Here is a 27,373-nt window from a genome sequence, read left to right as displayed (position 1 = left end):
ATGATGACCTGATAGCTGATTTTGCAGCTAGGAAATGTAGGCGTGTGCCTCTGTAGGGCCTCTGACAACTGATGGTAGTGAAAATGTTTAATATAGTTCTATAGAATAGCAGAATGGTATCTTTATAGAGATGTAGTCCCTCTGTTGAGTAAATTCTACTGTGCAGTTATGTATGGTTATTTGCAGTTTAAAATGTGCACTTTAAAATTCATACTTCATAAAATTCATACACTTATACTGTTATTTGCACTTTAAACTTTTTTTGCACTTTTAACTTTCTGTGTTTACATTGTTCTGTTCCAATTATTTATTTGCAGCAGTTATTTTGGAAGTAAAGAGAACCTAACTAAGAAATTCTGAATGGTAGTTATTTCTTTGGTGGTGGTGTGGGGGGGGGGGGGGGGCACCGCCAAGCGTTTGTGCTTAGGGCACCCAAATGGCTAGCGCCGGCCCTGACTCTACTCCTATTAATTTTACATGTGAAACTACAAATGCATATGCAATAAGGTCAGATGAAAAAAAGGACACATTGAACAAGGACACAAATTGGTCAAAACTACAGTGAGGACATAATGTCACAAAAGATTAACATTAAGCAGCACAACAATTTTCAGCTTTAATAATAAGAAGATATTTTTTGAGCACCAGATCAGCATATGATTTCTGAAGGAAAGATTGGATTAATGGCTGCTGAAAAATCCAGCTTGTGTACATTTTAAAAATATTAAAATATAAATTGTAGTAATATTTCACAATATTGCTCTTTTAACTATTTTTTAATCAAATAAATGCAGCACTGGTGAACATAAGGCACTTCCTTCAAAAAGATTAAAAAATTGCATGGACTCCAAACTTTTGAACAATAGTGCATATATATTTGGCATATATGTGTATTTACACAAGAAAGCTACAGTAAAAGTCAAGAGTTAGGTTCTTAAATGGATGAGAAAATGATCCGGAACATTTTCTTCCACAAAACTGAGAAGATTTGTTGTTAAAACTATAATTAGGTTGAATTACTCAGGTCAGAATGTACGCCAGCGCCACGCTGGATATGACTTTAATTACACTTGAGCAAACATTATAACTCTACATAAACCACTCCACTCTTTCATTTTAATGTTCCCTCACTTAGCACAAACCCATCTGGCCACAGACACATTTGTCTTTTGAACTTGCATGCTTTCCAACAGCCAGGTCTTTTTGGGGTCCCTGTGATCCTGTATAATTAAAAGGGCCCCTTCATCATTGCAGCGACTGTCTTACTGATTGGATCAAATGACAGCTGCTGTCGTCTGCAAGTTTGAGTCTGTGATGCATACAAAAACAGTCTGACCCTGTCGGTGATGAAACGAAAGAGTGAAATTAAAAGAGCAATTTTCATACACTTTATGTATATTATGAGCTTTTGAGTGCAGATAATAAACTCTTTTGGTTGAAAGGAAAAAATATCTCTCACTTCTTTTCCTTCATGGTGAAATTACAGAGGACGGGAGTCAACATTTCCAGACACGTCCTCCAAGAGACTCCTCAGATCTTGCCCCTCACGTGTGTGTGTGTGTGTGTGTGTGTGTGTGTGCGAGAGAGAGAGAGAGAGAGAGAGAGAGAGCGATGCTGATTTACGTAAGCAACAGAAGTCCCATATATATATTTACCCAAAAAAATCCCACCACTTGTCTTTTTTTAGTTAACAACTAGTCTCATTTTCCTTTCTGTATCCTGTTTAAGTGATGTCATTTGATATTTTCAGATGTTTGTCCTCTGCTGTCCATTGCTTCTGTTATACATCCTCATTACATCTTTTTTTTGTTTCAGCTATCCATGATAACCCCAACAGCCTGAGATACAAGTACAATTTCATTGCAGATGTTGTAGAGAAGATCGCCCCTGCCGTGGTTCATATTGAACTGTATCGAAAGTAAGTTTCTTCGCATTATCATTAGTCTATATTAAAGAGGAATATTTGACAAAATGTCTCATTCTTTACCTCCATTTCCATCTCTTTTTCATACTCTTTCTGTCTTGTTTAGGATGGTGTACTCAAAGCGTGAAATGGCAGTGGCGAGTGGGTCAGGGTTTGTGGTGTCTGACGACGGCCTCATTGTGACAAACGCCCATGTAGTAGCCAATAAAAACAGAGTGAAGGTGGAGCTTAAAAACGGAGCCTCGTATGACGCTAAGATCAAGGATGTTGATGAAAAAGCAGATATCGCCCTCATAAAGATCGATTCACCGGTAAGATTAACCAACACAGCCCTGCTGTCATAGCACATCCCATGAACGTGGTACACATTATACACATTTTTTAGCACTAGAAAAAGCATAAAAAGTCACAAAAGTCCATGTTTTTTTCTGGTGAAAACTCTATATTATCTACTAAATTTATTTGCATTCCTTTAGACTTTATTTAGACTAATATTGCACTTCTAATTGCAACTCTAGATACACATTCTGACGTTTTTTACTTTATATATTTTGCCTGTTTAATTAAGATGTTTGTTTAATGTTTAAATTATTATGTTCATATTATCAAAGCAGCTAAATATTATATAATATTTATTTATTTGAATTTCTATATCTATAATATTTAATTTGCCATCCTGATGTTGACAGTCAACATTTTTTGAAAGGTAAGCACCCTTTGTCACTGTCCAAGTTTTTAAATATATTTTATTATATTTTAAGAGTTTCTTTTTTGTACCCTATTCAGTGCCGTATATCCTTCTAAAACAAATCTGAGCAGGTAACTATATGACAACATTCAGATTGACATACGGCAGGATTTCCCTTCCTTTAGCTTTTCTACAATTTAGCTATATGCAAGGGTAAATTAGGCTGAGGAAGGTAAAGACAAGGGAATATATAAAAAGAGAGAGGGAAAGTTTATCAGGCCTCAGGAACAGATGTTGTACTCTCTTCATCAAGCCTAAAAGTGGTTTTAAGCGCGCACACACATTCACAGTGACTTGAAGGCTAACGTAATGCTCCAGAAAGCAGATTGCCAAACTGTTTTAATGACCATTATTCGCTCAGCAGGCACTTAGCATGTTTAGCCCACCAAAGACCAAACATCTGTGTGGTTTGTGTACTGAGGTGGACAGATTGAACAGTTTTATAATGTCTTTTTACACAGTAAGCCGCCTCACCGTGGTTTATAAATGGAAACGGTTTTATTTTTGATCCTGATTGTTTATACTGAAGAGGTTCAAGCCTGAATTCGAACTGCAACCCACTAAACACACCAGGCTCTCTTTTAGGATATAGTGCAACATCCAAAAAGTCCAAATAACCTAAGTGTGTTTCATTAACAGAAAAAAAAACAGAAGGCCAAGCTAAAGATGGCAGGAATTCAAACTTGGCATTTGTATTTCAGCAATTACTGCATTCACACAGCCCTGTAGTATTTGGAAAGGAGACTTTTCATTTAACCAAAATAGGAACATTACGGACCCCATAAATACAAAATGAGCAATGCAATCCTTATAAGGCATCTTAGGCTAAATTTTCTATTACCCACAACCCCCCACTCAATCAGGTCAATGCAGTGCACTGTACAGGCTCTCAAAATATATGTCAATGCTGGCTGATAGACACCAGGCAGCATGTTTGGCTGACAATCCTAACCTCACAATCATTCAGTCTCTTAAACATATGTTCTCCAGAGAAATAAAGCACACGCAAGCCCAGATTGAATGTTTAATCTGATCCAGTGTTCCCAAAGAATGCATACTGCTCCAAAATCAGATTCCTCGACTATTACTTATCCCGATCCCTGCAGTCAAAACAGATCCCACGGCAGTGCTTATATTCTGAGATGTTTTATGTAGCTCTCTCTCAGCTGGTGTTTCTGATGCTGGATTGAATCAATGGGCTCTTTAATGCCCAGCTGCTAAAGAGTTTGCCCCAGTTTGAGTGAGTGATCTTGAATGACATCATATGGTCATGTGTGTATGTATGTGTGAGCAACAGTGAGAGAGTTTGAGAGAAACAGACTTGTCTCTGATCTCTGATATAAGAATTGCCTCTAACTAACAGGGCATGTGGGAAAAGTAAAAAAAAAAAAAGGAGCAGAAAAGGGCATTGGTTTGAACGGCACAAGTGATTTGGAGGTCACGCTCTGGAAAAGGATCAGGCAACGCAAAGACCCTGAGGAGACTGAGTGTGTGTGCGTTTGTGTGTTGGAAAGAACTTGTGTGTGCCTGCATCCCTGTAAGCAATTACTGCAATTTCTTCTCTTTTTCTGATGCATGTTGAGAGGTTTTAAGTAGGTCAGTACTGTTAAACTTTCAGTAAGTACATTTACATTCACAGTTAAAATCAAGTTTTTGTGTAGTCCAGCTACTAAGTTGTCTGAGTCTGATTAACATGTATACATGCTGGATGAAGCCGAGCTACAGGTGCATTATTAGGTCTGGTAATCCAATTTCTCAAAAAAATTCTGAAATGATTGCAGTCAAAATAAAACAAGAATAGCATTTTAAGAAGATAAATTACTGCTTTGTGAACTTTTAAAGTGCATGTAAACATAATTAATGCTACTTTGAAACCATTTCTGAGTATGGTGTTTCAAGGTATTTGTCAGTTCATGCATTCTCTGGGAATTGAACCCTTGACCTTGCTGTACTATTTGAGCTGCAGGAATGTTTCTATTCACTATAGAAGTAAGTAGTTAACTACAGTGAACCTGTACTTTTGAAAAATACAGCTTGTAAAACAAGAAAAAAAAATCAAATCTGAATACTCATCACTATGAAAAACATAGTGATGAATGCAGAATTTAAAGGTGTATTCCACCTAAAAATCGCCTACGTGTCATTCCAAACCTGTATAACTTTCTTTCTTTTGTGGGAACCACACAATGTTGAAGCCCTTTGACTTCCATTGTATGGAAAAAAAGCCCTGAGACGTTTCTCAAAATTTATCCTTTTATGTTCTATAGAGGAAATGAATTCATACAGATTTGGAGAGTTGGTGAGTAAATGATGATAGAATTGCCATTTTTGGGTGGAGTATACCTTTAACTACATTTTTTTGCTACCGAGTCATGGCACCAAAAAAGAAAAGAAAAATAAATAAATAAATTGCACTACTAATTTAAACCAGGCTTGCATGATTCATGGAATAAAACCAAACAAACTGAGAGTTTATATGACGGCCAGAACAGAGAGTGAATTGATTATTCTTCAGCCTGCTTGGCTTTAGCAAAATACATGACAGAAAAAAGTCATTGTAGCTCATTGTCTTGCTGCTTTGGTTTTTGTTGATGTATTCATTGTTAAAATTGTTAGTTCCACCACTAATTCATAAGTTACTCCCAAAAACTGCAAACTTCACAGTCTAAAATCACACATAGTATGCACATGCCTTGATTTGATGAGGAAGAAATGAGGATGTATTTCACAAAACGCAGTTTCACTCATGCAGAAAATGGGCAGCACATGGTGGATGAACTGAGAGGGGAGTCATAGAGCATATTATTTATTTTCTTCCCAATATTTTGTCCTTCACACTGTCTTTCTTCCTCCTTCTCTCTCCCTTTATTGGTGGCTGTCTGTCTCTCGGGAAATCATACTCTGTCTGCAACAGCCAGACTTCAGAAACAGAAAAGAGGGGAAAGTGTTTTCCCTCTCAGAGAGAGTGAAAGAGAGGAAATGTGGTTAGGGACTGAAAATGAATCCATATGTATGTGTATGTGGACACAAGTTTTACCCATATTCAAGGCAATACTGTACAGATGGGGAGCTCTTGAGGGTCCAACTGCCATGATCTGTTGAACTTCCCATCATTCCTGTTCCCGAACTCAGAAGCTCCAGGAAAATGAATCATTTTCATGTCTCAGCCCATCCCACATTTAGTCAACTCATTTATAATTCTCCCATGTCTTCCTTTCCATTCCTCTGCTCTGGTCGTGAGCCAAGGCAAAGAGAAAGTTTCGCTTTTAAGTTAAGAGTTTTAAGGCTAATACGTAGGGTGCACACACACACAGATTTTCTTTGGATTATAGATGTTCCAGTGGCCTAAAATGCAGTCCAGACTACTAATGTGGCTGACTGCTGGTTGGACTAAAATGAGTGATTTAATATTACAGGGTAAGATGTGAATCACACGTGGGAACAGAGAAGCAGGTTTGGCCATGTGGAAGCAAGAGTGGAAGTGTACAAATGCAAAGAGGATATACATGGTATAAACTACCATGTGGGACAGCGACGTGGAAATAGTATGTCACTGAAACCCCCTCCCTTCAAACACTCAGAAACTCACAAGTCTAAACTTGCCTCAAGTTTGAAGCATACGGTATCATTCCTGGTTCCAGGCTGATATTTCCAGCTGTTCTGTGATTGAATAAACCAAGAACACATAGGATGGAAGGAAAATCACAATTAAGTTTTTTTTTTCTTTTTTTAAATCGTTTCTTCCAAAATGCAACAAGAGCATCAAATGGAGCCAAGAAGTTTCCAACATCTCAGTTTTTTGGGGGGTTTTTTCCCAAAAGAAGGGCCCTAGTATAAACACATATGCCTCCTCTAGAGTTTTAAATGAGATCTCTACAGTATTTTATTCATATTCAAGCTACAGCCTCATCTGTCCAAGTATACTTATCACAATTCATTAAATAATATTTAAAGCATTAAATACATGTTTTAAGCTTTGACTTTCATAGCAGTCACACAATTCAGGGGCCAACTGTAGCCTTATTAACTTGTATATATGCCATTTTAAAATGCACATTATTGTTTTTATTTTTACTGAATGTTTGAGCATGCGTGTAAATACACTTATTGTCACTCAGACATGACCACAAAAACTAAAAAGTCTGAAAGTTCAATCTGAACAATTTGAGTCAAACATTTAATAATATTTGTGTTATTTATATTTGTTTTTATTACTCAGGGAATTTTCTGAGAAATCCCAAAGACAAAGATTAGGCTATACTTAAATGAAACATAATTGAGGGCTCTATTAAATCTACTGATCTTTTTAAGGAGAAACCTCTGAGGTTCCTTTGGGAAGAACCTTCAATAGTTCACTCACTGAAAATAGCTTACAGCCACATCCAACACAAACCCAGCAAGTGGAGAATTTAGTGCTGCAAACTGGCGCTTATCTTTTAAAGTGTCTCACAGCGTAGTAATTAGAGGCACGATATAGGATGAGGTGCCTACTGACGGGCACAATGATGACAGAGTGGGACGGTGATCTCAGTATCTCCAGTTCCTAGTCCCTTTTTACTGCTAGTAGTTAATGATGTCTTTGTATACTACTGTTTCTGCTTTTGTTCAGATTGTGACTAACTACAAACTGGTGTTTAAAGGCAGACACACATTTTTAGTAGTGCATGTGAACATCAACCTGTGGAAACTCTGTGTAGTTCCATAACAACCTTATAATCATAATCTAAAACCTTCGACAGACTGTTACCCATTTTGCACCTGCATAAGTACTTATTAACTACAGGAATGGTTGTGGGCTGGGGAAATGTCTGTTTCAGCTCTACAAACTGCTGTTTGATTAAAATGAACCCGAAAGGAAATTAAAATCACCTAAAGAAATAAAATGCATCACTACCAGTTTTACAAGTGAAGAAACGTACTCGGTTACTATCGTAACCTCGGTTCCCTGAGATACGGAACGAGTACTGCGTCTTGCTAAAGACGCTATGGGAAAAAGCCTTTTTTCTCCTTTACTGAAGCCTTATTCAATCACGCAGTGAAACTGCACGATCATTGGTTCGTGCAGTGTGTTAAAAACGAACCAATGTGTCGGCAGCGGAGCTGCATGAGCCTATGGCGACGGAGCCCGCCAGATCCCGCCAGAATGGGCGGGGTTATCTGGCTATATAATCGGCCGTCTGGCCATAGGATCCTCAGGTTTACTTCGACTGAAGCGACGACTGAGTCGTGCAGCTACCTGGCACGGCAAAGTACGCAGTACTCGTTCCGTATCTCAGGGAACCGAGGTTACGATAGTAACCGAGTACGTTCCCTATCGATACTCCACTCGTACTGCGTCTTGCTAAAGACGCTATGGGAACACAATTCAATCACGCCGTGCTATGGTAGAGGAACGACTGTGTAAAATACCTCCATAAGCATTCCATGCTCAGAGGGAAGTATAATAGTATACTCGGGCTAAAGCGAGCTGAGCTCGTAGGGGTCACGCTCGGCCCGGGTCATTCCATGCATTCCTCGCATACTCAGCACTTTCAGGGCTGAGATATGCAAGGAACCCATCAGAGAGCTTGAGTGCCCGTGCAGTCAAGAGTTCTCCGTTAGGGTTATTCCCACAACGTAAGTCATACTCATCTAAGCAGATAGGACCCTGGCCTGCAAGGCCGGTACGTCCAGCTTATAAAACCTTGCAAATGTGGACGGCGAGGCCCAGCCGGCCGCCGCACAAATGTCTGTAATAGACACACTGCTAGACCAGGCCCGTGACGAGGCAATGCCTCTAGTCAAATGGGCTCGTACTCCAATGGGGCATTGAAGGCCCAAGGAAGAGTAAGCCAGCGTAACGGCATCCACTATCCACTTAGAGAGTCTCTGCTTCGTGACCGGAAGCCCTTTGGCGCGGTTACCGAAGCTAACAAAGAGCTGTTCCGTGCGCCTGAAGGAGGTGGAACGCTCAAAGTAGATCCGTAGGGCTCTAACATGGCATCACAAAATTAACTCCCGGTCCTCCTCGGAGGGAGGAAGCGCGGAGAGTTTGATGACCTGAGCTCTGAACGGAGTGGAAAGTACCTTAGGTACGTATCCATGCCTTGGTTTTAGGACGACCTTGGAGTCGTTTGGCCCAAATTCCAGGCAGGCGGGGCTCACAGAGAGCGCCTGCAGGTCTCCTACTCGCTTGACTGACGCTAGTGCTAGTAGCAGAGCAGTCTTCAGCGACAGTGACCAAAGGTTCGTGGACTGGAGCGGCTCAAAAAGGAGGGCCCCTCAGGGCCCTCAGCACAGTGGGTAAGTCCCATGTAGGGACAGTAAGGGGCCGAGGCGGATTCAGCCTCTTGGCACCCCTTAGAAAACGGACGATAGCATTGTCCCTGCCCACTGATTGGCCCGCAATAGGGGCGTGGAAGGCCACTATTGCCGATACGAACACCCCGAGTGTGGAGGGAGAGCGTCCTTTATCCGGCAGTTCCTGCAGGAAGGACAGAATCACCGCCAACTCAGATGTAGGGGGGTCCTCACCGCGGTTTAGACACCATTTGGAGAAAACCGCCCATTTAAGGGCATAGAGGCGTCTCGTAGACGGGGCTCTAGCCTCAGAAATGGTATTTAGCACTCGCTCTGGGAGGCTGGTAGGCTCCCGTTGAGCGGCCAGAGGTGAAGCGCCCACAGTTTGGGAAGAGGGTGCCACAAACCATTCACCTGAGAGAGGAGATCTCGTCTCAGGGGCACGGACCAGGGGGCTGCGGTTAGCAGCTGGGTCAGCTCTGACATCCAAGGCTGGTTCTCCCACAGGGGGGCCACCAACAAGACCTTGTGTCGTTGTTCCCTGATTCGCCTGATGACCTGAGGAATCAGAGCGATCGGAGGGTATGCATAAAGGAGGAGGTTGGGCCAGTCGTGGGCCAACGCGTCCTTGGCCTTCGAATAATAGGCTGGGCAGTGAGAGTTGTCTTTGGAGGCGAAAAGGTCTACTTCGGCCTTGCCAAAGATTCTCCAGATCATTCGAACCGTCTGCGGATGGAGCATCCACTCTTCTGAGGGGACGTTGCTCCGTGATAGCATATCCGCTCCTCGGTTCAATCTGCCCGGCAAATTTGCTGCTCTCAGCGAGCGCAAGTTGAGCTGAGCCCACTCTAGAAGTCGCTCTACCATAAGGAAGAGGCGCTTCGAGGAGAGACCTCCCTGGTGATTTACATAGGACACCACTGACATGTTGTCTGAGCGGATCAGCAAATGTCGTCCCTTTAGCTCTGGCAGGAAAAACTGGCAGGCTCGACACACTGCTAGCATTTCTAAGCAGTTGATGTGGAGGTTCTGCTCCGCCTTCGACCAAAGGTCGGTTTGCCTTCGCACAGCGCCCCCAACCCATGTTGGAGGCGTCTGTTGTGACAACTTTCCTGCTTCAGACCATCCCTATGGTCACACCCTTTCTGAACCATCGTGGGTTCTTCCAGGGGACCAGGGCTGTTACACAGGCCTGGCTCACCCTGATATGTAGGCGATCATGTCGCCATGCGTGGGGTGGAACCCGTGGTTTCAACCAGCGCTGAAGGGGCCGCATGCGAAGCAGGCCCAACTGTAGCACCGGCGATGCTGTGGCCATGAGGCCCAGCATCCTCTGAAACGCTTTGACGGGGCGAGCGGTGCCGCTCTGGAAGGAGGCTGCGAGCTTTTAAATGGCCAGAGCGCGTTCCAGCGCTAGCACAGCTCTCATCTGAGCTGAGTCCAAAACTGTTCCCAGAAACGACATCCGTCGGCTGGGAAACAGCGCGCTCTTGGCAAAATTGACCCTGAGCCCCAGGCATTCTAGGTGGCTGAGGAGGAGGGCTCTGTGTGAGAGTAGTTGTACCTCTGACTGGGCCAGAATGAGCCAGTCGTCGAGGTAATTGAGAATGCGGATTCCCATCTGCCTGAGAGGGGAAAGAGCCGCGCCCATGCACTTCGTAAAAGTGCGTGGGGCCAGGGACAGTCCAAAGGAAAGGACCGTGTACTGATAAGCCACTCCCTCAAAGGCGAATCTCAAGAATCGTCTGTGATGGGGGGGCTATCTGGACGTGAAAGTATGCGTCTTTCAGGTCCAGGGAACAGAACCAGTCCTCTGAGCGAATTTGCGAGAGGATCTGCTTCAGTGTGATCATCCTGAACGACCTCCTCACGAGGGCGCGATTCAGGCGTCTGAGATCGAGGATGGGCCGGAGGCCGCCATCCTTCTTGGGAACGAGGAAGTAATGGCTGTAAAGCCTGATTCGCTCTGAGCTGGAGGAACCATTTCTATGGCTCCTTTTTTCAACAGCATCATCATTTCTGAACGTAGAACGTGAGCGTTCTAGCCGTCTACAGAAGAGGAGACCACGCCGCTGAAGCGCGGGGGTCTGCGAGCGAATTGGAGTGAGTAACCTCGTTCTATTATCCGTATAACCCATTCTGACACTCCGGGGATGGCCCTCCAGGCCTTGGCCCGCGTGGCAAGGGGCAGGATAAACTCGAGTGGCAGGCCGCCAAGCGGGGACCTGAAGCTCGTGATAAGAGGGAGAGGAATGTACTCCCTTTTGAAAATGTTTGTGTTTTATTTCCTTGCTATAACAGCGATCAGTTGTGTGGGCGCTTTTTGAAAGGGCCCAGTGTTCACAACAGTATTTACCACAAACTCATTGCCATCGGCACCCGGAGCTAAACGGGGTGTTTGGAGGCATGACAGAGGCCATTTGGGCCGTGGGCACAGCCCAGAAGCGTCAGGAGTCTGAAGCTGTCAGTTATAATCATAGTGACAACTTGCTTTCGATCTGCCTAAAAGGATCAACCACTCTTAGAAGAGGGGTATTAATTACCATTGTGTAAACACACCAGCAGATCAAAAGTGCCGCGCGCATCCTCTCAGATCCGCTCGTAGCGGACGAGGGGAGGGGCCATCTTCACTGAAGCAGGCGAGCCAAGATCAAAGAGTGAAACGCGGGGCTGCCCTGGCGTAAATTCACTCAAGCTTGATCGCGCGAACCCTGGAGCTTGCAGTTTCTTCCCCGAGATAACTGGGAGAGTAGAAACACTAGAGCAGGGGAGGCGTGGCCACCTTCATTGAAGAAAGGGACCGTGAGCGCGGCAGGGACAGACTGAAGCTTTCATAATGAAAGTAGCGCTGGCAGATCAAAGAGCTGCAAGAGGCGCTAATACTTAGTGTAAACACACTGGCAGATCAAAGACTGTATGCAGAGTGAAAAACGCGGGGCTATGCCGGCGCGAAAAATCACTCAAGCCTTTTTTTTTTTTTTTTTTTATCCGTCTCCTTCTCCGAGCTGACTGGGAGAAGAGAAACGCGAGAGTCGGGGCCGCCCAGTGCAGCATGTTACAATGTGCACAGAAGGATTGAGCCACTCAATGTAATGAGGCGCGCTAATCCACACGCGCTGGCAGATCAAAGCGCTGTATGCAGAGTGAAACACACGGGGCTATGCCGGCGCGAAAAATCACTCAAGCCTGAACGCCCAGCCATGCGATTTTACCGTCTTTTTCTCCGAGGTGACTGGGAGAAAATAAACGTGAGTGGGTGGCCGCCCAGCGCAGCATTTTACAATGCGCGCAGAAGGATTGAGCCACTCAATGTAATGAGGCGCGCTAATCCACACGCGCTGGCAGATCAAAGCGCTGTATGCAGAGTGAAACACACGGGGCTAAGCCGGCGCGAAAAATCACTCAACCTGATTGCTCAGCCTCACTCGCTGTTCCTGTCTCCGAGTTGACTGGGAGAAGAGAAGGGGGGAGGCGGGGCCTGCTACATAGAGGACCGCGAGCAAATCAGAGTAAAGCCCGGCTTTCGGTGAAAGCAGGCTGCCTGTGTGAGCGCAGTCTCAGTGACGCACACACATAACTTTCCACTCCGGTCCGCCAAAGAGAATAGAGCCGCCCAATGAAGGAGGAGCTCTGATTCTCACGTGTGAACACCGGCGGATCCGAGCGCTGCAGGAAGCTCCGTGGCTCTGATGTTTCATTCTCCGAGCTTTGCTGAGAGAGAGGAAACGGGAGAGCGGAGCTGCCTCCACAGAGACGGACAGCGAGCGGGAAGAGCGAGACTCATACTCGAACGAGCTGTCTCAGTAAGCGCGCAGTCAGTGCGTGGGCGAGACCCAGACAGGCGGCACGCGCTCACTGCTCTTTGCATCGTGCAGGATCCCCTGCACGAGCCACACTCGCTGTTGCGGCATTTGCAACAACGCCGATAAATATGCATTTTTATAGCACTCACCGGATGGCGGCAGCGAACAGACCGGGGCTTCTGCGGGGCTGGAGCGCGGTGAAAGCGGCGTCTCAGCTGGCAGGAGGTCTCTGGCTCAGCTGCGAGGCGTGTCAACGGCGAGGCGGCTTCTTGGGATCAGCGAAGGCGAGATGTCTTCGCTGAAGGAGAAGAAATCTGAGGATCCTATGGCCAGACGGCCGATTATATAGCCAGATAACCCCGCCCATTCTGGCGGGATCTGGCGGGCTCCGTCGCCATAGGCTCATGCAGCTCCGCTGCCGACACATTGGTTCGTTTTTAACACACTGCACGAACCAATGATCGTGCAGTTTCACTGCGTGATTGAATAAGGCTTCAGTAAAGGAGAAAAAAGGCTTTTTCCCATAGCGTCTTTAGCAAGACGCAGTACGAGTGGAGTATCGATAGGGAACACTTAGTATTATTTCTCCACATCATAACATAAAGGTTTGAGAGATGTCCTTACACTTTCTTTGCTGTTTTTTCCTGACATGTCTTCATTGGAATTATCAATCCTAGCCTCATCTTGGAAGTCTTATGGGAATGACAAAGTCTTCTTTCTCAAAGTTCTTCTACTGTTTCATTGGCATTGGGTGAGGGTGAGACTGTTTTCACATGTCCCAGATTGACTGGTATTCTCAGACTGCAGTATCAATAACAAAGACACCTGGGTAACTGTCGTGCTTCTATAGGCCAGATGGATAAAGGTGTTTCTGCTGGTAAATGTTTATAAGGAACTGCTGACCTGTAGTCTCGCATAGTAGAGATTTATTAGAGTTCGTGGCCTGTTATGGTAACCTCACAACCTACTGAAATGACCAATGTAACAGGTCACCATCATCTGTTGTGTGTCTGAGTAGCTTGTCTAATATTTATGTAGATACAGCAGCTAAATTTATATTGGGAAGAGTGGGGGAAAACGCCCTTTAAGGATTGTCATTTTTTTTTCAGTGAAACAAAAGTTAAATGTGTTCAGAAAAGTTATCATAGTTTTAGTGACAATGACATAAATTATAAACCAAGTATGAAAAATGTCCAGAGTTTTCATGTTATTAGATTTTTATCAAAATTTAATTTGTGTGAAGGGGTGTTTTACCCCACCTATGGGGCAAAACACCCCCATGGGTGGGGTAAAATGCCCCCCAGTCTGAAAAAGCAATTTGCTTTAAACATTTGCAGCAAAATCAGATTACAGGCAGTTTTATCTTAAAAAATAATAATAATATATTTATATATATATATATATATATATATATATATATATATATATATATATATATATATATATATATATATATATATATATATATATATATATATATATATATAAAATCAATAATTATGAATTACAAAATTATAATAGTCTATTTGGGAAAAAAAAAACGTTAGCTGATGATGACTGGCTAGCTAACTAGCTACCTGATGCTAACTTTGAAATAATAGTTAGAACAGGGGCACTGCTGGCCAAATGGGTGCCCTAAGCAGGGTTGTATTGTTGTGCCCCCTCCCTTAAATATGATGGAAGTAAAGAAAAAAAAAAGCATCTACTATAGGGGTCAAAATAGAACTTTAATAAAATATAAAAGTAAATAAATAAATCAATTGTAATTAAATTGTATTATTTACAAAATACAATTGTAGCACTAGACAGTTACTTATGGCTATTTTATTAATACAGTTGTCTGATTGATTTTATGGTCTCAAGCATTCAGAAATCATGCAAAAAAAAATTTTAAGCAGTTTTACTACGAAAACCATGGTTAATTTTTGTAAGGGTTGTGATGTCCACATGTTTTTTGTTTAAGAAATTATAGAGGCTGTGTCAGCAAAAAGGTGGCCAAAAATTGGATATTTGAATGAAATGTTTGGTCAATAGCCTATTAAACAAGGATACGATCGTCCTGTAAGTGTAACAGCAGCAACTACAAGGCCTTCGGCTCCCTTTGCAGGCATTTGTAATAACATGTAATGCTGAAAAAAACAATAGACACCATCACAAAATTTGTAATGGTTTTACTGGTTATAATGGGACATGTATTGGTTTTAATGGAAACTCTAATGGACCCTGTTGGTCTCTACTGTTAATTGGTCCCCTTCTATTGGTGGCTTGTTAAAACCAATAAATCCTAATGGAATATGTCCCAAAACACACTACAGAAAACCATTTTTGGAAATGGTTTTAATGGTTAAAAGTTGATGCTTAGTAATTTTTGTAATGGTATTTGTGATTTATTTGTGATGGTATTAGAATTTTCTGTGATATTTTTGATATAATGCATTTTAAGTCATTTTAAAGGCTGTTGTTGGCTTAGGTTTGTTTTTATAACGACAAAAAATATTATCTTAATACTTCTTTGTATATTATTATTTGAAGTAACAAAACTATGGTTAATTTGCGGTTACCATGGCAACAAGAACCATAAATTATGGTTATTTTTAATTCGTCTTAAAACCATGGCTAACTTGAACATGAAGTTAAGTGAACATGGCAACTCGGAGAGAATACTAGATGCGTTGGAGGTGGTGAAATTATTGCCGACATTAAAAATCGTTAACCTCAACACCCAAAAAAAAATTCACAGGATTATGAATGTAGCCTACCTGAAAGTAACGCTCGTTTTCATCTTTTTTTTTTCTTTTCTTGGCATGATTGCTGATGTCTTTTCACAGGCATAGTTGTCCATCAATTATGATCATTTGCATTCAGCCGCGAGGGGTCGTTTTTTTGTTAAGCAACTAGGATGGTGCCCCCCTGGGAGTTGGTGCCCTAGTCTACGCAAACTGCGTACTCTGCGTATAGGGAGCGGCGGTACTGAGTTAGAATACATTCGATGGAAAAACAATGGATTTGATGTTCAGAACAGAATAACTGCAGAAATTGGCATTGCCCCCGGGGGTGCGTTTTATGTCATTCTGAAAATATAATTATATTTTTTATTAAATAACACGTAGCCTACTCCCTACAGGCCCTACTGTGCTTATATCATATATAACTGTGATGTTCTACAAAACAACAAGCTTTAAAAGCTTTTTTTTCTTACTGCTGAAAATTAGATCATGTACGTACTGTGAAATCCGTTTTCTCTCCGGTACATCACCAGTGTAAGCTTCATGGTGAAAACTTCTACATCACTCTAGTCAACCTAGTCCATAGTTACAATTAAAATTTATCTTGACTTTATCTTGTGGTTATTTTGGGAAAAACAGTAGGGGGGGGCGTTTTCCCCCACTCTACCCTATACAGCGAAAGTATATAGAGAGAGAGAGTGTGTATATTAGATAAAATTATATATTAATTTATTGTTTTTATTGTAAATTCTTTTTTTGTTTGTTTTTGTTTTTGATTGTTTGCAGCTGTGCCTTCATTTGTATATATAGTACATTACAAAGCATTTAGATTTTTAGCTCCTGTGACAGCCATTTTTGATATCCTGCCGATGTATAATCACTGCTCTAATATACGGATAATAGCCTATATTTTGAGTTTGGACATAAACACTGAGTCATCTTTGTGGTGAGGAGAAAGGGCAAGAAATAGAGAGGGAAGTTTTCAGGGTGGTTTTTCCGTGTAGATGTTAAATGGAAATTTCATATCATTTCACACAAACACAAAATGGTTGACTAGCTTGCCACGTTGAGACAAAATGGCTGACTTAGCTTCATTGTGGCTAATAATTTAGCCACTTTATCACTGCACATGTTGGAGAATAGAGTGATACACTTCTTTGTCTAGTTTGCAAATCATCATCATCTTTATCCTCTTCTATTTTAAAACACTGTTAGCACAGGTCGAGTTCGCTAAGAGTTCACCTCGTGATAAAAGCTCAGGATCAGTTTACAGCTCTGAACTTAGTTTCCTTCTTCTCCATTAGGCAAGTATAGCTTAAGTTGAAACTGTACAGCAACAAGGCAGCCATTTTGTTTCTTTCGAAAGTTCTTCTCATTGTTATAAACATTTAGATTTTTTGGTTATTGTGAATGCTGTTTGATTAGATATAACAAAAGATTCTTTCAGCCTAACATTCAAGGTAAGACAATGGTAGTATTGTAGAACATCTGTGTATAATCCTCAGGCCTTAGGTAGCTCAGACATTGCACAACATCTAAATCATGCAATACTGAAAATATAAGTGTTTTTATTGAATACTTCCCTTATAAGCCTTTCAGCTGATGCTTTGTTAGGAAATGCCGCTCGCACTGCTGTCATCTGAACTATCCCTAAAATACAGAGCCCATATACTGTACATGCACGCAAAATGAGAACGTAAGTGCGTCTGGTGTGTTTATCAAGTTCAGCGTGTCTGCTATCCACTCTGTGACTCTATTTTTACTGTCAGTAAACAAAATAGACACCAGTGCGATGGCTAAACAAGCATATTCTGTTGTCACAATGATCTTTCTAATCAAGCCCCTGTGTTGAGAGGAGAGATTCCATAAATGATTCCCCACAGGAAGGGCAAAACAGCATTCCGATTTGTCCCATCCTGTCCTAAGTGCCTACTTTTCCGTGATGTCATAAAGGTTGCATGGCGATAAAGTTTCAGAGATCTGAATCAGACACTTGATAGCAGATGCACAGAGGTGTTAGAATAGAACTGTTTTTATGGCAGTTCTGGGCAGTTCAGGAAATTGAAGTGTAGAATTATGGAACGCCTGCATACAAGCATTTATCACATGACTGACTTTGCAATGTCATAAAGTTGCTAGAATGTCAAAAACAGCTGTGTTGGGTGGCCACTATTGGATTTCAATTAAAGTTATTTTATAAACTTTTGCAGGCTTTAGGATTGTGAAGGGTTTGGATATTTCTGTCTTATGAGTAGATACTAAAATAAAGGCTGTATTCTCTACGTAACAGACATATATTTATTTTCTCTCTTTCTGCCCAACAGAATAAGCTTCCTGTGCTTCTCCTCGGCCGATCGGCTGACCTCAGACCAGGAGAATTTGTGGTTGCTATCGGCAGCCCATTTTCCCTCCAGAATACAGTTACCACAGGGATAGTAAGCACCACACAGAGAGGTGGGAAAGAGTTGGGTCTACGAAACTCGGATATGGATTACATTCAGACTGACGCCATCATTAATGTGAGAAAATTTTATTTGTTGCTTTATATTTATTTTAAAGTTATTTATTGCATATTTTCTCTCACACATCCATGCACACACAAATCAAGCCATAAAACAAAAGTGTGTTTTAACACGATAAATGTCTCTTTTACAGTATGGCAACTCAGGGGGACCATTAGTCAATCTGGTGAGCATTTCCTCATTCCAAAACTGTTGAATAATATCCCATATGAACATGCATAAACCTTACTTATAGTTGCACAGAGCATGACTGTGTGGTAATCGTTAGGGCCTAATTTCCCATAATGCATGTGTCTAGTGTTACAGTAATGTTACCCCAGTGAGACAAATTTAACATGGTAGGACTCAAACCATCAGTCATATGTGTTAAAAAAGGCATATTTTTTCAGGTTTATGTCCCAAGTTAAAGGATCATAGTAAAGAGTGAATATGGAAGGGTCTTAATAAACAATGATAGGGTGATTGCGACCTAACACAAATGGAGGAGTCTTGTATCATCCCAAATGTGTTTTTTGTGATGTATGTAACCTTCTGACCATAAATTATGCCATTTACAGTATTACATAGCTACCTGCCAAATAAATAAATAAACTGACATGAAATATTAATTTGAGTCAATGATATTTTAGTATTATAAATGTACTATTCAATTATTTATTTATATTTATATTGCTTTAGTTTTTCTGTTTCCAAGTTTTTCATGTAATATTTATAATAATTTTTATTATATTAATTATTGTAATTGCCTTTTTTAAAATAGTTTTTTAGAAGGCAGTAGTAACATTGATTTGATTTTAAATTAATTAAATGGTTATATTTTAGCAGGTTATAGTATGCAAGAATATAGTAAGTTATGCAAGAGCCATGAAAGATCATGAGATGTGTTTTTGATTGGTTTACTAAGGGTAACAATCAAGTATACATAATTTAAAAAAATAATAAATAATTAATATTTAACTGATAGTGTAAGGTTTATTAATGAAAGAATATCAGTGACTTAAATATAATTTTTTTTTTTTAGATGTTACCACCTTATGCACATTTCTTAGGTTACCGGACACTCAAAACGTTCCCAAATTTTTTACAATATATACATGAAGAGCAGTACTGTACTGCAGGATGATCATGTGCATACCTGATCGTTCTTTTTCCTATAGGATGGTGAAGTGATTGGGATCAACACATTGAAAGTGACGGCTGGAATCTCCTTCGCTATTCCATCAGACAAGATACGACAGTTTCTCGCTGAGTCGTATGAGAGACTGGCCAGAGGTCCAACATTCATATCCAGAAATAATATATGAAATAGAATTTGTTACCTAATTATTCGCTGTGTTGCAACTTTAATTATGTTCTTCTGGCTGTTTTACAGGTCGAGGAGCCACTAAGAAAAGATACATCGGTGTTCGTATGATGACCCTTACTCCTGCGTGAGTACATAACCACGTCCATGCATCAAATGAATGAATACCTAATTTAATACAGTTACTATCATGACCTTATGGAAGATCTTACATGATTATGTAATTCTGTGAGATCTCTGTTTTATACCCTGTGTGATTTATAGTACCGTATTATAATTTGAGGCTACTGGGGTTTTTTTCTGGATGGAAAATATTTGACAGCTTTAATTCTTTGATGAAAACAGATCTGATGTAATTACGTTCATTCCTGCTCACAGACTGTCCAAAGAGCTGAGAGGTCGACTGCGCGACTTCCCTGACATCACGTCAGGAGCCTATGTGATTGAGGTCATCTCTAAAACCCCAGCTGCAGCGTGAGTCACCAAAACTCAAAGTCCCATAATGCCAAGCAGGTCAAGAGTGCAGGTCAACTCCTTTGCCAGAATTCATGCTGTTTTTACTGGCCACATGCTCTCTGCCGTCATGCTTGGAAGGATATTGTCTTTGGCTCCATCTGTCTCCACATGTTTTAAATTTGTGTTTGACCCTACCTATCAAAACACACTCTCTCTCACACACACACACAAAACCTGCTGATGTTCATTATTTCAGCCTATCATGTTTACTGACTCAAAAAACTCTTGTGCGAGAGCGAGAGGCATGTAGGGTGCTGAAAATGCATTTAAATTAAAGGAAAAGTTCACCTAAAAACGAAAGTTCTGTTATCTTTTATGCACCCTCATGTCTTTCCATCACCCACGAGTCAAACAGTTTTGGAACAACATGATGAATAAGTTGATTAATGAGAAAACCTATGACTCAGGTCTTGTCACTGCCACATCATATCCGTGAACATTTTTAGGGTGTCTTGTTTTTATTATATGCTTGTAAAAAATTAAAATGCAAATAAGTACTCAAAGGCAAATTTAGGTTTTGCAGGTTCATATGATGAAATTCTTTGTGCATGAAATGCTGTTTTGATATAATACCACAACCACAGTCCTATCCACTGCTCATCACATCCTGATCCATTTTTAGTTTTCCAGAAAGCTTGGACATGCTAAGAACAAGCTCAGAATGCACCCAGACATACAAACAACTGCTTCTTTCCTCTCGGCGCGACACCACTATTCTTATGATTCACAATTGCATAACAGATGATCACCAAATGTCACACTTGCAGTCCAACAAACAGGAAGTACTTGTGAAGTCTAGTATATAACCTAGATGGTTACTCTGTGAGGGCGTGTGAATGTGTTTTATTTGACCTAATATAGATGTAGGTGTATATTTCTGAAATATGGTTTAAAAAGTCATTTAAAGTGATAAGGACTGAATTATAGGCCCATTATGCTTGCATTATTTGATGAAGCACAGTTCTACAACAACTGTAAAAATACATTACGCACAGCCTTAAGAGTTGGTTTTGGAAGCTATTTTGGAGTAATTCTGGGAAATCCAACAGAATTTGATTTGTACTGGAGAGGTTTCAGTTTCTGTGATGTAAACTCTGAAGATTTGGAGACCTTAATCAAAATGAATTATTGTAGTGCTCTGTAGTCTTCCTCCTTAAAGGATTTTTCCCTCTTCTCTGTCTCTTCTGCAGAGGTGGACTTAAAGAGCACGACGTCATCATTTCTATTAATGGTCAGCGGATCTCCACTGCAACAGATGTGAGCGCATCCATCAAAAAGGACACCAGTTTACGTATGGTGGTTCGACGTGGCAACGAGGACATCATCCTCACTATCATTCCCATGGAGATTGACCCTTGACCCTGAACAGAGCTGGTGTTCGTCAACCCCACCAATGAACTTACCGGGTGTGTCCTCTGCCCCGCCCCTACGAGGGACATCTGGCCAATTGTCCTTGTTCTTGAAATGACGGGCAGGTTGAAAGCTCAGCCTGAGATTTTAGACTGTACAGAGCACAGTGATGTAGATTCACATTTAGTAATGTTTTTATTTTAATCATAATGAATGATTTAGAGGATACTACTACTGTTTACTGTTCAACATAAGCCATTGGACATGATTAGATTTTCCAGAATATAGATATGCTCTTTAATTACCCAACATTTTAGTGCACAGCAACTTGAGGAGTTTTTCAGAACTTGATTGGAATTTCTAACCATTTTTGGAAAATAAACTGAAACTTTTGTTGTTGAAAAAATGTACCTTTTGATATTGCGCTTTTCTAGAGCAAAAATGTTTTCAATGTTTTTAATAAAAGTGTATTTGATACACTGGCGAAGACTACAATTGAACCAGAAACTGAAAGAAGAAAAATGTTGACAAAACATGGTGTTATGTTACTAAGACATTAATGGAAGTTATGGGTGGTACTTTTGACCTCTACATCACAATATTAGATTCTGTTGAACTTTCTATTCATAAAAAATTAACCAGCCCAATTGTTTTCAACATTAAAAATAAGAAGAAATAATGCTTGAGCATCAGATCAGTGTATTGGAATGATTTCTAAAGGATCATGTGACAATAAAGACTGGACTAATGACTCCTGAAAACTCAGCCTTGCCATTACAGAAATAAATATCTATATCATATATATTTAAAATATATTTTACTGTATTTTATCATCAAGTAAATGCAGCATTTTGAAAGAGACTTTTTTCAAAAACATGAAAAAGAAAATCTTAATGGCCCCAAACGTTTTGATCGTAGTGCATATGTATATTTGCACATCTTTGTAGATAGAATACATTTTATTTTAACATTTTATTAAAGTAATTTAAACTTTTCAAATGAAGAATCAGCTAAAACCACAAACTTTCAGTGTGTCATACATGGCCCGCAGCCTTCAGCTGGCACTAACTGATTGCCAAAAAACATAAAAAAAACAGGAATCAGGCCTGTTATGAAAAGTCCAGAACCTTTGCCAACACTGCCAGAACGTTCACTGTTGTACAGCATGAGCAAATAATTTAACATTTTGATTAAGTTTTTATAATATCACTCTTGTAGCATGTTCCAGAAACATTCTAAATTGTTTAGGCAAGTGTTGTAAAAACTGATGTAGAAATCACTGATTTTGTATACACAATATATGCAGTGATTGGAAAATTCGCATGTCATCAAAAAGAGGTGAGAACCACTGGCAAACCTTAGTTAAAACTTAGTTGTTTTTTCCAGTAATGAATCAGAGACCATTTGACTTGTCTGTATTCTGAAAACTCCGGTGGTCATCTAGTGGTGATAAGGTGTAACAACATTCACAAACTGTTGCATAAACAAAAGACATGAACAACCACATATTAAAAGTAATTTTCATGTGAATGTGTTAATAGACATGTAGAAGAAGGTTTTGTGGTGAACATCAAACAAAACAGTCTGCTCTTTAATTATTCCAAGCACAAAATGAGATAAAAAATAGTAAAATAAAAAATTATTAATAGGGCAAAACTAAGACAAATAAGAGACAAACATATACATACATCCAGCCTTCCCGTTCATACATAGCAGAGGTGTAAAAAGTACTCAAAAATTTTACTCAAGTGAAAGTAAAGATACTCAGTGCAGATTTTACCCAATTAAAAGTACAAGTATCTGGCCAAAAACTACTCAAACTACTACTAAATTCTACTCAAGTATTAAAAAAAGACATACAGAAGTTTGGGTAAAGGGAGAAAACAAAACAAAATGCAATGGCACAGGTCAAACACATATTTAGTGCAGCGATAACTACAATTCAGCACAGTGGAACACACACACACACACAAAATAGCAGGGAAAGGGATTAAAAGGAAACTTAATCCTTTCCACCCTCATGCCATTCCATATATATACAAACACACACACACACACATATATATATATATATATATATATATATGAATGAATGAATCATGCATTTATATAGTGCTTTATTGCTGTACACCCAATGGATGATGCGACGGCAGCCACAGTACAACGGTGCCAATGCGCTCACCACACACCAGCTAGAAACATATACATATATATATATACATATGTATATACATATCTATCTATATATATGACTTTTATTTATCAGGTGAACACAAACTAAGATCTAAATGTAACCCCTGATAGGTGATTTAAGCAGAGGGGTTAACTCACAAAGGGAAAAAACGTTAGCAATAACTCACTAAAATTTAAATGGTCATTATAGGAACACCAAGTCAATCATGATCCAATCAGAAATTCGTGAGAAGCAGGGAACACACACACATATGATGTAAATACGCTTATTTATATAGAGTAAAATCATTTTTAAGGGAATTCACAGGATATACCGGTTGAATGTGTCAATGACATTATATCTGGGACAAAATAGTGAACCAAAACAAATGTAAGTTTAAATAAAAGTACCAATTTTAATCTGACTTTCAAATAACGAAATAACCAAAATTCAATTTAATTGAAATTAAAACCTTAAACAAGAAATTCTTCCTCCAAAATCAATTAAATTGTACTCAAATGTTCAATTGTAGATTGATCTCCTCTTTCTCCCTTTTCTTGTGTGTACAACTCAAATATACACTCAAGATCAACAAATAAAAGCAATAATCCTAATTGTCAGTACTTATACAGGATCACACATGCAAATTTCCCCTGTAACACTTTTTTCTTTGTACAAAATAAAATTTGTATGGATGTATATCAATATAGTGCAATATGGGTGGTGATGGCGCAGTGGATAAGACGCATGCCTTTGGTGTGAGAGACCCGGGTTCGAATCCACTGTGAGACACCAATGTGTCCCTGAGCAAGACACTTAACCCCTAGTTGCTCCAGAGGCGTGCGACCTCTGACATATATAGCAATTGTAAGTCGCTTTGGATAAAAGCGTCAGCTAAATGAATAAATGTAAATGTAGTGTCGGTAACCCTTAGAATGCACAGTTCAAGTATAATGTGCCGTTCAAAACAAAATGTCAGTCCAAAATAACAAATTATATTCTCTGTCCTCAGTTCCTTATAATCAGTGATCCAATGTTTGAAAAGTGTTGATATCGATGCAGTCCGCAATTTGAAAGATCCAGATTCTGAATTCTAAGATAACAAAACTGGCCTGTGCACACACACACAGAGACAAAAGTCCTCAATCAATCCTCACTTCGCATACATTTCACTCACCCTATACACATCTTTACCGATCTATCACAAATTGTTTTATAACAATGTATACATTCACTGATCATTTTTCCCTTCCAACACATCAATACACCATTGAATCATTATATTCTAACATGTATACTAAATAAACATGTTCTAACTCACCGATTCCCTTGTGTATGAATGATATTTCTCGTTTTCAGGTTTCCATCGGATGACGCAATAATGGCCTACTCCATTGGATTTCAGCACAACGACTGTCATACGGATCAGCAGGATATAAGTAAGTTCTTTTAAACTTATTTCTCAAAATATCTGCAAGATAACTTACACAGTTTGTTCCTTGCAGGCGTATTTCTCAATAAAGACTAATAAATCAAGATTTCTCGCGCTTCTCTTCTCTTCTCTTCTTATCTGTTCATAACTGATTCAGACTATGGACGTCTTTGAGCCTGGGTTACATAAATCATCTAAACTAAATCCTCTCTTCTTATAAGAAAAGTATGGGACGTCCAAAAATTACACTTCAAAAACTACACAAAGTGAATATGACAGTAACTCATACAAACCCTGTTAATGAATCAATATTTTTAACTTGACTGTCGTGTTCACTTTGTGTGGTTTCTGAAGTGGTCCTGTCCCCTTGCATTACATGGACTAAAAATCTTTGCTTGAGTTCATCTGAAGAAAGAAAGTCATAAACATCTGGGACGACATGAGAATCTTAATTTTGGGGTGAACTATCACTTTTAATAACAATGTGATGCAGAGGTTAGAAACATATTCCAGACAGAATGCAAGAATGGGCTGAATTAATGAGGAGAGTCTAAGAATTAAAACATACAACATTAACATTTTGAAAGGCCACTTTTTTGTGTGTTGCCTATGTCACTGTCTAAAGGGATAATCAATCTTTTAATAGTTTATTTGGGGCATTTTTATTTGGGCTTTTTCTCAGAAAATATTGCTACATAATTATTAGTGACTAATTATATGAATTAATGAACAAATCATGTAATTATTAAGATTTTAAAAAATATTCATTGAGAGTCCTTATTCCTACTCAATGCGTCACATAATGACATTATTAAAATAACTTATCCACTACCTGGTAAGAACATCACAACATGAATTACAATTAAGTAAACATACAATGTTCATTTAAACACTTTTTTGGAGATTTGTAACATTTAATAAAAAAAAATAATAATATTAATTATATAAAAAATGTATCAATGATTTTATTTGCACTCAATCTTGTGCATTCAGCCAATATATTACACAGCTAATGGCTCTATCAAAACAGAAAGAATAATGAATATAGTTTTTGGAGGGAAAACTTTGCTGCCACAACATGCTTCCTCAGATTTGATGGTGAACTTTTGAACCCAGGCATTTAGCTGATGAAAGTCATAACTGAAGTAGAACTGTGTGCTTGATGCGTGAAAACAATGATCATTGGTTCTCATGTCAAGCATGCACTTTTGAGCTTCCGTTTACCATATTTAATGTGCATAAGATAAAATAAAAATGTAATGTACTTTTTAAGTTTAAATCAAATTGTAAGGAGTAAAAAGTACTGTTTTTTTTCTTCAGAAATGTAATCAAGTACAAGTAGTCAAGTTGTACTTGAATAAAGTAAAAATCCCCCAAAATAATACTTAAGTAAAGTAATCAAGTAAAATTACTCAAGTATTTTACACCTCTGATACATAGTATTTCATGCCAGTAGGGGACGCTATAATACAGTGAAAAGCGAGAGCAGTCAAAAACCCAGGCTCATTCAGAGCTCCAGCGTCCTCTTCCCACTGCCTACTGCAGATCAGTCCAGCCAGTGATGTCATAGTGATGTCAGACCTAAGGAGATATTTGTTTCAATGAGTGAATGTTAAGTGAACAGCATTTTAGCTTAACATCTTTCTCAATTATAGACCATGCTTGCGTCACTATTGAGAATTTTAATTAAGGCTGTTCTTAAGCGATGTGTTGCAGCTGCTGACTTTTCTATTGAAAGCTTGTTTATAAAAAGTATATTAAAATAATATATATTACCATTCAAAGGTTTAGAGTCAGTGAGGGTCACTGAGAAAGAAAGAAAGAAAGAAAGAAAGAAAGAAAGAAAGAAAGAAAGAAAGAAAGAGAAAGAAAGAAAGAAAGAAAGAAAGAAAGAAAGAAAGGAAGAAAGAAAGAAAGAAAGAAAGAAAGAAAGAAAGAAAGAAAGAAAGAAAGAAAGAAAGAAAGAAAGAAAAGATTTTACTCAGCAAGGATTCTTTAAAATTGATTTCTATTTCTATTTCTATTTCAAATAAATGCTGTTCTTTTTAATTTTCTATTCATCAAAGAATACTGAAAATGTGTCTCAGTTTCTATGAAATACTAGGCAGCACAACAGTTTTCAACAATGATAATAATAAGAACACACGAATACATATTCAAATAAAACAAAGCAAGTAAAAACAGTAAGATAAATTATACAATTATACAATATATGATTTGTTAACACTGCAATACTGATGGCAATTAATGTTACATTTCAGGGTCCATTTAAGGTCCATGGACAGTGTTATGCAATGGACCATGTGAGAGCTGTCTTAAACAGTTGGTACCATGGATTGCTGTCTCTCATGAGGTGACCTATGACCCCATCTATGGACACAAGAATGAGATCATCCATTATCTCAGTGGTGATGCCAGTAGTTGAAAATGCATTTACTGATGCCTCCATCATTCACATGCATCTGTTTAGACTGTACTAATTACAGTATCTTTACTGTAAACAGTCAGAAGAATAGAGAGCACTGATGGACAGAGTTTCTGCTTCAGTAAACATTAGCACAACAAAGTTTGGCTTTATGGTAGTTCATCCGTAAATG

The 27,373-nt window shown here is 39.5% G+C and overlaps 1 protein-coding gene across 1 annotated transcript in view; it reads left to right on the top strand.

Annotated features, from left to right (window-relative positions):
- LOC306886220 (serine protease HTRA1A-like) overlaps positions 1–21,928 on the top strand; it is a 30,592-nt gene extending 8,664 nt beyond the window's left edge. Inside the window, exons 2-9 of the mRNA XM_079443161.1 lie at positions 1,816–1,918; positions 2,031–2,235; positions 17,805–17,999; positions 18,136–18,168; positions 19,160–19,274; positions 19,375–19,432; positions 19,684–19,779; positions 21,012–21,928. Coding sequence (XP_079299287.1) covers positions 1,816–1,918; positions 2,031–2,235; positions 17,805–17,999; positions 18,136–18,168; positions 19,160–19,274; positions 19,375–19,432; positions 19,684–19,779; positions 21,012–21,180 — 974 coding nt within the window. The 3' untranslated portion in view covers positions 21,181–21,928. The remainder of the gene's footprint in view (positions 1–1,815; positions 1,919–2,030; positions 2,236–17,804; positions 18,000–18,135; positions 18,169–19,159; positions 19,275–19,374; positions 19,433–19,683; positions 19,780–21,011) is intronic.
- The last annotated feature ends 5,445 nt before the right edge of the window (positions 21,929–27,373 follow it).

Source organism: Barbus barbus (genome assembly GCF_936440315.1).
Source record: "Barbus barbus genome assembly, chromosome: 20".
In the NCBI taxonomy this organism is placed as follows: Eukaryota; Metazoa; Chordata; class Actinopteri; order Cypriniformes; family Cyprinidae; genus Barbus; species Barbus barbus.
Note: the sequence above shows the minus strand (reverse complement) of the source record. Positions and strands in the feature narration are given on the sequence as shown.